The 10975-nt window shown below is 35.1% G+C and overlaps 2 protein-coding genes across 2 annotated transcripts; both read right to left on the minus strand.

Moving 5' to 3' along the window:
- Nucleotides 1-332: 332 nt before the first annotated feature.
- Nucleotides 333-1265, minus strand: LOC105306196 (olfactory receptor 51G2-like). The gene has a single exon (XM_011381107.1). It carries the CDS (start codon nucleotides 1263-1265, stop codon nucleotides 333-335), a length of 933 nt encoding a protein of 310 aa, XP_011379409.1.
- An 8573-nt stretch (nucleotides 1266-9838) lies between these two features.
- On the minus strand, nucleotides 9839-10783 carry LOC105306197 (olfactory receptor 51L1). The gene has a single exon (XM_011381108.1). The coding sequence runs from the start codon at nucleotides 10781-10783 to the stop codon at nucleotides 9839-9841; it is 945 nt and encodes a 314-aa protein (XP_011379410.1).
- Nucleotides 10784-10975: the final 192 nt, after the last annotated feature.

A 10975-nucleotide genomic window follows, 5' to 3' on the forward strand; every position in this document is an offset into this window, starting at 1 on the left:
TTTACTAGATTGTTGACTAGATGACTTTTAGTTTCACAAACATTTACTTCTTGTTTTTAAAAGGAAAGTCAAAGTTCTAACAATGACCTAACCTGGATTTAGTGACCATATTCTTCAGTATATTCAACATGAATATAAAATAAAATGATGCCTTTTTTCTCTAGACTGAAAGATAGAGTTTAGTATTATTGAGATTTGTATCTAGTATCTTAAAGGAAAAATATTATTCATAATATTTAGATTCGAAATTCTATATTATATGAAATATTCTCACATATACAAAGGAGAAGCTGAGGAAAGTTGTACTTTAGAGTCACTTTCACCTAAACTTTCTATTGCTTGAATTTCTTGAGGATTCTGTCACGAATCTGCTTGGTCTTGACACTGTAGACGATGGGGTTCATGAGAGGTGGAACCAGCAAGTAGACATTGGCCATGAGCACATGGATAATTGGGGAAGCATTCTGCCCATATCGACGGATCATAGATAGCCCAATCATTGGTGTATAGAAGGTGAGTACAGCACAAATGTGGGAGATGCAGGTATTGAGGGCTTTCATCCTCTCTGTTTTGGAGGCTATACTCAACACTGTGCCAAGGATGAGGACATAGGAGAGAAGGAGGAGCACTGAATCAAGTCCCATGGAGCAGATGACCACCATGAGGCCATAGATGCTGCTGACACGACGGCTGGATACAGTTGTCTTTATGAGATCCTGGTGCAGGCAGAAGGGGTAGGAGAGAATATTGACAGGATGATATTGAAGCCTCTTTAGGAGAAAGGAAGCTGGAAAGACCAGAGCCAAGGCTCTTGCAGCAATTGCCAACCCAATTCCAATGACTACGCCATTGGTTAGAATGGCTGCGTAGCGCAGGGGCTCTCGGATTGCTACAAAGCGGTCAAAGGCCATGGCCAACAGCACAGCTGACTCAATAATTGAGAAAACATGAATGAAGTACATCTGAACCAGACAAGCATTGAAGGAGACCTCTCGGGCATGGAACCAGAAGACGCTGAACATGGTAGGTAAGGTTGTAGTGGATAGGCCCAGGTCAGTAAGTGCCAACATTGACAAAAAGTAGTACATTGGTTGGTGGAGGGAGGACTCAGTTCTGATGATAAATAGAATAGTAATGTTTCCTGCAACTGAGGTGGCATAAACAAAGAAAATGGGGAGGGAAATCAAGCCATATCTACTTTCAAGGCCTGAGAAGCCTGTCAGAAGGAAGCGAGGGTATATAACAGAGCTATTGAAGACGGACATTGTACTGATGGAGGCACCTTCAGGCTGGGTGAGGAGACAAGAACATAGAACAATTAGGGTGAAAGTCAATATTTTGCTCTGATGCATGCTACTCTGAGTTTATTGTTTTTAATCACTCCTCTGCTCATTATATGTAATTAATTATTTTACCAATAACATATTTATTGAGAATATATTTTATAAAAAGAAATCTGGTAGTGCTAAAATATAGAGAAATATATTAAAAATGTTTTCAAGTACTTACAGCCTACTGGATAGAGAGAGCTAAAATTCAAGCAAAATACTAGTTTAATACAAAGTTCTATAAAACAGAAAGAGGAAACTAATCTGACTCAGGGATATCAAGGAAGATTTATTGAAGGCGATTCTTGAATTAGGTTTTCAAATGATAAAATATGAGTTAGATGGGACCAATTAGAACATTCTGTGCTAATTGACACCCATATAAATGCAGAAAGATATTAGTATTACAGTGTAAGTAAATATCATTGAGCAAAGCTATAGGTATGGTGGCTTTTCAGATGGTTATTGAAGGTAAAGCTGAAATGAGCTAGAATTTCTGAAGGGAATTGTACATAAATATAAATTTGGTTTTAATCTTAGAGGATAAAAGATGTCTTTTTTTTTTAAATAAACTTTTTGACCAGATTTATATTATATCAATGTCAAACCAGAACCAATTAAAAAATGGTCTAAATGTTGATGAAAGAGAAGGCAGGGAAATCCTTTAGGAGGCCACTGCAGTAATAAAAAAAAAAAAAGTGGATGAAAATGAAATGTAACAGTAGGGATGATAAAGGATAAATGGATATAAAATTTAAAGAGAGAAAAAATAAAATATTGGTCAACCATTGTATGCTAAGAATGTGAAAAAAACGGACAAGTTTAGTTATTTAGTACATTTTGGTGTCATTAATTGAAACAAAAAAGCAAATAAAAATTCAAGAGGACCTGCATGAAAAGTTGGTGAAACTAAAGGATAAGATTACTTCAGTTTGGTTAGGATAAATTTGAGACGTGTATGTCTAAGAGGTAGTGGTATATTGGGTTCCTTAGAGTGTTGTCAAAAGAGAAATTACTCCTACACAGAGAAATTGGAAGGATGCCTAATAAAGCAAGAAAAGAGAGAGAAAAAATCTTAAGAAAAAAAAAAACATGAAAACAACAATAAAAAATAACACATGGCATGTGACAAAAAGAATGTAAGAGAGTTAGTGTTCAGGCACCAGTAGGTGGAATGCACTGTAGGGAACATAAGATGCAGAGTTTACTGCAGACTGGAGAAGATGAGGCATTATGGTAGGAACTCTAGAAACATTAATTACTTAGCAAAATAATGGCCACTCAAATACAGTTACTTGGGGCACCAATAAATTTTTTCACTTAGTATATTTCATGTCCAAGATTTTTCAGAATTCATATGATCCCCAACCTATCATGTTCTACTCATACAATTACATTTTATAGTTTCCCTGACAGACTCAAAATAACTTTTTCCATAACCTCCTACAGGGGTCACAGGAACTTTTTCACTCTGGTGTCATTTTCCTCCCATTTTAGGAGCATATACAATAAAGAGAGGAATTGCTTTATGTATTCTCATCTTATGACTTATATACTATACTACTAATAGCATATTAGGCAATACTGGTCTTTAGACACCTCCCTCACTTTCTCAGATTTTTAATCACAAACTTCTCATTGCTTTTAACATCATTAAACAATAACTGTCATCACTTTGGCACTTGCACACAATTGTTTTCTTCTTCCTTCTTCCTTCCTCCCTCATATCTTTCAATATTTTCACAGACTCCATCCTGCCCAGGTATGCCAAGTCTTCCCTCTTAGATCACTCTCACCTACTTCTTCATAGCAAAGTCTCTGACTTAAGGTATTCATAATTCATCTTCCCTAAATGGATCTATAGGATATAGACACAAGTACCCTGCTTTCAGTGGCTATTTCTCTAGAGTCAGATGTTGGACAGATTACTAAACTTCATTGAACATAGAAGACTGGGAACTGTATTACCTTCTGTAATATTTAAGAGATTCAAGGAAAAGTGTGCTTACCACAGGTCTGAGACCTAAGAGATATTTTAGGCTTAAGTAAAGCACAATCTTAAGTAACCGCAATCTTAAGCATAACAGCCATATACAACAGTGATCCAAATGCAAGTGTGACATGGAGTGCTCAACTTATCACTTGTAGAGATGTTACCTCTCAGGAATTCTCTTGAGAATTATTTTCCCTAGTTATTTTTTGACTCAAAATATTGTCAAGCATGTATGATATGTGTGAGAGTGAAATAGAGGAGGTATTTAGCTCATCGTAAATACCGTCATGACTATCATCATCATCATCATCATCATCATCATTGTTTTAACATTATAATTTTTAATTAATATCAGCAGTGTTTTAAAAGAGCAGAGATTTCAGTGTATAAATTCCCATAATATGTAGTATCTATACTTGGAAGTGAATTTCTAATGGCATTCCATCCCAAAGCTCTTTTGAGCAGCCTTTGAAGATGATAGTCTGGTTTCTTTGGGGGATGGTAAGCTCTACCTCTGACCTACCTCATAATAGTAATGTCACATGAGCGATGGTCAGTCCCACTTTTTGACTTTCTCTTCTGCTTCCTGGATTCTTCAAATAGGTACTAATTTCTTATCCTTTCTTCTCCCTTCAGAAGCCTTTCTTCAGGTATATCTGATCCCTCAGGTATAGACAGCCATTCACACTGCTACCGGTTGGTTAGCCAGGACTAGGAATCTCTTGTAGATTGAGAGAACCACTGAGAATGGGCATAAGATGATGATGATGATGATAATAATAATAATAATAACAACAACAACAACAATGGATCCTAAGACAGATAGTTCTTCAAGAAGGCATAGATTTCCTGAGCGAGGCAGTATCTATGTCTTCTTCAGCAACTGGAGCCAAGATAGGATATTTTTGCATTCAGCATCCTCGACACTATCTTGCAAGGTGCTTTATTGGCACTGTTCTTCTGTGTTTTAACTATTATAAACCCAATGCCTTCTCTTGATTAGTTTATTCCCTCAAGACCATTTTTTTTTTTTCTTAATGCCATCTCCAGGGGAGAATATGATGCCACTGCCAGTGGAACTTTTTCTCTTTCTCAGGGAAAGAAGATGATCATGCCAAATTCTCAACCTGGGAGTTTAGATTTGGCAGTGATGGAGAAGTGTTCCTAGGATTATATGATGGAAAAAAATACTAATGAGCTTAGTCAGTCAGAATAATGTACAAGAAAAAAATCCATGCTCTGAATAACCAGAGACAGCAGTTACTAGCTGCTCAAAAATGTTAACTCTTTACATTGCCTATATCAGATTTTCCTAAAATTTACAATAGGCCACTATTCAAATAGAATTAATGACTAAACAAACAAAGTAAGCCTAGGCCAATTATGTTTGGTACAAACCACACTTTGTATTACTATTGTGAGCGAACATCTATATCGCATGCTCATGTTTTAGAGAAATTCAGTATTGAGAAAACCTATTAATATACATAACCCAGAATTTTCCAGACATAGTTTATCCAGACAATATTTATCAACACCTGAAATTTGTGTTCAACAGAACCTCATTTAGGAAGTGGAAGTTAAGAGAATCTTCAATTTAAGGCAGTAATTCTCATTAAGAAGAAATGTTTCCTAACAGATTATTTGACAATGTCTGGAGGTATTTTTAGTTGTCACCGTTGGGGAAATGTTAACAGCATCTAGTTTGCAGATGCTAGAGATGCTTCTAAATATCTTACAATGAACAGGACAGACTTTATAATAAAGAATTGTCCATCAAATATCAATAGTACCAAGGTAGAGAAATCCTGTTTTAAGGATTTAAGGGTTTAAGGGGTGGGGATAAGAGAAGAAAACTAAACTAAAACTCAAAATTCTGAGTTAAGTCTCAGGGTAATATGAATGCAAAGAGCATAGACTCTAGAGTCATGACAGTAAAGCTCATGGACTGTAGATCCCAGAGTCCTTATCTTTGAATCCTAGGTCTGACACTTATTGACTATGTAATCTAGGAAACATTGTCACTTAGCCTTTTTCCTGTTTCCTTATGTATATAGTGAGTTCATAATAATTTTATATCTCCTGTCTTTTTTAATAGTATGTTAATTTTTTCTTCTCTTTTTAAATAAATTCATTGGGGTGACATTGGTTAATTAAATTATATAGGTTCAAGTATACAATTCAATAATATATCATCTGTATGTTGCATTGTGTGTTCACCATCCAAAGTAAATCTTCTGTCACCATATATCTGACCCCCTTCACCCATATCTGCCTCCTCCCCTTCCCCTCTGGTAACCACTAAACTGTCGTCTGTGTCTATGAGTTTCTCTTTGCTCGTCTTGTTTGTTTGTTGTTTTCAGTTTTTATATCTCACATATGAGTGAGATCATATGGTGTTCAATTTTTCTGTCTGATTTATTTCTCTTAGCATGATCATCTCAGGATCTATCCATGTCATCGCAAATGACAGTATTTCTCCCGTCCTTATGGCTGAATAATATTTCACTGTATATATGTACTACTTCTTCATCCAATCATCTATCAAAGGACACTTCTGTTGTTTCGTTGTTTGGGCCACCATGAATAATGCTGCTATGAACATCGAGGTGCATATATCTTTATGGATAAATGTTTTCAAATTTTAGAATAGATGCCCAGAAGAGGGATTGCTATGTCATATGGTAATTTTATTATTAAATTTTTGAGAAAACTCAATACTGTCTTCCATAGTGGCTATACCAATTTACATTCCCACTAGCAGTGTATGAAGATTACTTTTTACCCACAACCTCTCCAACACTTATTACTTGTCCTGTTGATGATAGCCATTCTTACAAGTGTGAGGTGATAGGTCTGTGGTTTTGATTTGCATTTCCCTAATAGCTAGTGAAGTCTCCTGTATTTTTTAAGTGTTCAGTGAGTTAATAAATGTATAGCATTTAGAACATATTAAGCACTCAATAACAGATAAGCAAAAATTGATTCCCTTTTCCTCTGATACTGATTTGTTATTAAATTAATTATTCCTTATATTCTTCTAGTCTACCAATTCTGTGACCTTGTATTTTTATGCCCTTAGCTGAAACTGCTTTCAAAAGTCTGTCAAGTATTTTCGATGAGTACATCAAATTTCATAACCATTAAATAATTAAATCATAAGGCTAATTTCTCTGGATCTGATATCATGAGTATCAGACAGGCCTTTAACCATGATTGGATTGTATGTATATTTATTTTCATAACGTAAACTCTGTTTCTTTGGGAAGTATGCAACCAGTATAAAAAGTTTCATTTCACATATTAATTTAACATGTTGACATTATAAAGTATACACTGCTTCAAATAAGTTTGGTTTTGGAGATTTTGCTCTCTTGGTATCTTATTAGTCAAGAAATGTTAATAAGAATATTTTTCTGAAAAGATAAAATAACCCAGAGAAAATATGAACCAAAAAACAATTGAAATTTGTCTAATGATATTCTACATCTTCTTTTTATCTCCATTTAATTCAATAAGATTTAGTTTAAATCATTAGTTGCTATAGTCATGCTTTACTCTTGAAGATTAACCACTATTCCATAGTCTCCATTTTCTAAGATAACATCATTCTCCTAAGCCTCATTCAATCTCATTATTTTTCACAAATTTCCACCATATAATTCAATAGTCATATTCATTTTCGTTTTAAATAAAATTTTATAAACTTTATTGACTGAGAATATAGGGGAGCAAATAGGGCAATGCCTCATTTCAGAGTGAGTTTTCTTTACCAAAGAAAACTATTTAAATGTGCTTAAGTGGAAGTGTTAATATCTTTATTTAATATTTTAATATCCAGACTTAAAATTATCTTGTTATTAATTCATATCATAAGCAGAATTACAATAATATCAGTGCTTGGGGGGAGAGGAGTAATAATTTGGAAAGCTCTCATTTTCTTAACATGTATCTTTACAGAAACACAAATTCATCATTGAGTCTGATTCAAAGAGTTTACATGGTGGGTGTGTGAAAACTGGCAATGGATAATGGTATGGCTTAAGGTGTGCAAGATAATAAAAACTTGTTATTAGACCAGTGGAAAAGTATTTAAATTCTATATCCAAATACCGAGCATTTCTTAACTAATCTTATTAGTTGTTGGAGTGTATTTTCTTTTCTGAATCAGCTTGTTTATTGGGACACAAAATAGACACAAGGTTCCATGCAGTTGGAAATAGAAATCATAACTTCTTTCCTCAAAGCATTTTATCTGGACAAGATCAAGCCTTCACTAAAATAAACTTGTGGTACTATCTAAAATAGTGCACCTAAAAAAAAAAAAGATGACAAACAAAAATGAACGGCCAAATAGAATGAAGAATATTTGCATGTGAGACATAGTCAAAACTTCTCACATGTGGTAGAGATGAATTAGAGAAGAGAATAACACAGAACCAATATTTGAGAGAAAATAATCCAGAAACTTTCATCTAAAATTAATGTTCTGCTGATTAGCAAGAAGTTATGTGTTTCTTGAAAACCTTATTTTAAAGTTTTGTAGAGCGAAAACCCCAGGCCCAGATAGCATCTTTAATGAATCATTTAAAACATTTAAGGAATAACAGAAATCCTACATATGTATTTCTAGAGAATATAAAAAGAAGAATAATTTTTAATGACTTTTATGAGGCAAGTATAACTTGTATCCCATAAGCAGATAATGATATCACAGCAGCTGAGACCACAAGTTCTTTACTGAAGTGTGATATGTACACTGCATGCCCATGTCTGTCACAACCCATTTCAGAGTACTTCTCTTTTGAGGTAATGTGAGATAATTTGGGCAAGTCTTATGTTTCTCCTGGAGATTGAAGAATATTACTGACACATGTTCTTTCTACACTGTTTTTTTTTTTTTTTTCATGCTAACTCCTTTCCCTGGAATACTTTGCCCAGTGGTATGCTGGTACATAGTTAACAATCAGTTGTTAAAGAAATTTGTTAAAGCCCTGGAATTTAGTGTTTACTAATTTTTTGTTGTATAAATACTCCCATCATGACCAATTTCAAACTACCAGTGTGAAATTACAGAACATGGAACTGCAATGAGATATGAGCCAATACAAGCCAGTTTCAGCATATCGATTTTTTTCACACTTTGTTCATCTGGCAAAAATAAATTTGACTTAAAAGGCACAACTAAAGTGTCGACTAATCCAATTCCTGATTTTTAAATCTTCAAGTAAAATTAACCACTCTTTAATAACCATATTATACTATTTACCTATTTTAATGATAACATCCATTAATTTTACTAATCTTTATACATATGTATTTCCACTATTAAAAATTATTTCTTAACATTAAGACCATGCATTCCATTTGTATATTTCCACAATATTGAAAGCAGTAATTGCTACAGTAGGTATTTCATGTTTCTCAGTATTTAATTTTCTGTTTCATTTGATGAGTAAATAGGCAATAGGATTAACACTTACAGCATTTTTGAGTACTCATGATAGCTGGGGGGACCAGTCTCATAGTGATGTGTTAGTGTAGCGATCATGACCCCATACTCAAAAAGTTTGCAATATAGCTGAGAAGAAAATGAGCATGTATGAAATAATAAAATATCGCCAATAAAAGCACACATGTAAGTCATCTTAATGAAGAATAAAAAGTTAATGGATTATTTACAATAAAGAAACAGAGAAAAAGACCATAATTAAAGTCTCACACATAGAAAAAGAGGAGAAAATATTAGTAAAAGATGAGGGTGGTTATTGCTCTCAACTCCCAACCCACTCACGGATGAAGACATGAAATCCTGTGCCATAGTACTGAGCAGAGAATCTACACATTTTCCCATATGTTTAGACTTGCATTGTCAGGCTTTCTTGAGCAACTCCTGTATTTCTGCTTCACTATTTGTTGGTAAGTTGAAAGAGCAGATAGATCTACAGTGGCAATGGGAGAAAGGACATCACTGCCCAGTGATGAAGTGAGGATTTAGTCTATAGCCAACAGTAATAGTTCAAATCCTGCCAGGAACTCAAGTTCCAAACTTGCCCCAAGAAGTCAGAAATCTTTTTATAAAAGTTATAACAGTTTAGCATGAGAAACAAAATATGGGCAAACATATTAGAAAAAAAAGAAAAAGATTAATTTCTGGGTTTAGATCTTAAACAAGAGAAACTATATAAACATAGTTACATTTCATAAGAAATTTATTGCTATTATTATCGTTAATAACTAATTTAATACTATTAAAAATTTTAAAATTTTCAAAAACAATCTCTCTTACATGCATTATAAGACTTATAATTATCTTGGGGATAAAAAAGGCCATACTTATCACAAACTGGCTATGAAAACCTGAATCTCATAGGGTTAATAATTAACTGAGATCACGTATCCAGGAAATTAAAAATTTAGGAATTTAATCAGATAATTAAGCTGCAAATATTTTACTTCTCATCTGCTCAGCTGTCTCAAGATTTTCCAGTAGGAACACCGGAGAACAGAGGTTACTTTAAAACCTCCTTCCTAGCCCAAACTTGTGAAGAATTCCTAGACGGATCTGTTTTGTCCTGACACTGTAGACAATAGGGTTAAGCACTGGAGGCAGAAGCAGGTAGATGTCAGCCATGAAGATGTGGACAATGGGAGACAGATGCTTCCCAAAGCGATGGGCCATTGACACCCCAATAACTGGCACAAAGAAGATGAGCACCACGCAGATGTGGGATACACATGTATTGAGTGCTTTTTGCCGTTCTTCACGAGATGCAATGCTCAGCACAGCATTCAGAATCAGGACGTAAGAAAGAAGTATGAAGACTGAATCCACACCCAGCGTGGCAATAACTACACACAGTCCATAAAGGCTATTGACTCTGGCATCTGAACAGGATAATTTCAGAATATCCTGGTGCAAACAGAAGGGATGGGAGAGGTCATTGACATGGCAGTAGTGATAGCGTCTCAGTAGCAAAGGTGTGGGCAGTACAACTCCCATGCTTCTTAACAGGCAGGCCAAACCAATCTTGCCTATTACACTGTTGGTGAGGATAGTGGTGTAGTGCAGTGGACAGCAGATAGCAACAAAACGGTCAAAGGCCATGGCCAGCAGCACTGAGGATTCCAGGAATGTGAATGTGTGGATGAAGAAGAGCTGAGCATAGCAAGCACTTGCCTGAATCTCCCGAGCATTAAACCATAACACAGAAAGCATAGTAGGAAGTGTAGACAGGGACATACCTAGGTCATTTAGTGCCAAGATGGAAAGAAAATAATACATGGGCTGGTGGAGTGAGGACTCAATCCAAATGACAGAGAGAATGGTAACATTACCAATAAATGCTACCAAGAATACAAGGCAGAATGGAATCGAGAGCCAAGAATAAGCATACTCCAGTCCAGGAAAACCCTTCAGAATAAATATGGGCTCTGTAGTATCACTGGTATTCCAGACCATCGTGGTGACCCTGGCAGTGAGAAATAGTCTGTGTTATTCTTTTTTATCCCTTGTGGGCATAAACAGTGCAATCAGAATACAAAACACCTTTCTTCTTAAAATAGTGGAAGAAAGGAGGTACCTCTTGTGGTTCTCACGTGAGAAATATTTCCCAGTAGTAAAGAGCACCAAATTATGGAACAAAAGTGTGTA

This window comes from Pteropus vampyrus, unplaced genomic scaffold, assembly GCF_000151845.1.
Source record: "Pteropus vampyrus isolate Shadow unplaced genomic scaffold, Pvam_2.0 Scaffold431, whole genome shotgun sequence".
Lineage (NCBI taxonomy): Eukaryota > Metazoa > Chordata > Mammalia > Chiroptera > Pteropodidae > Pteropus > Pteropus vampyrus.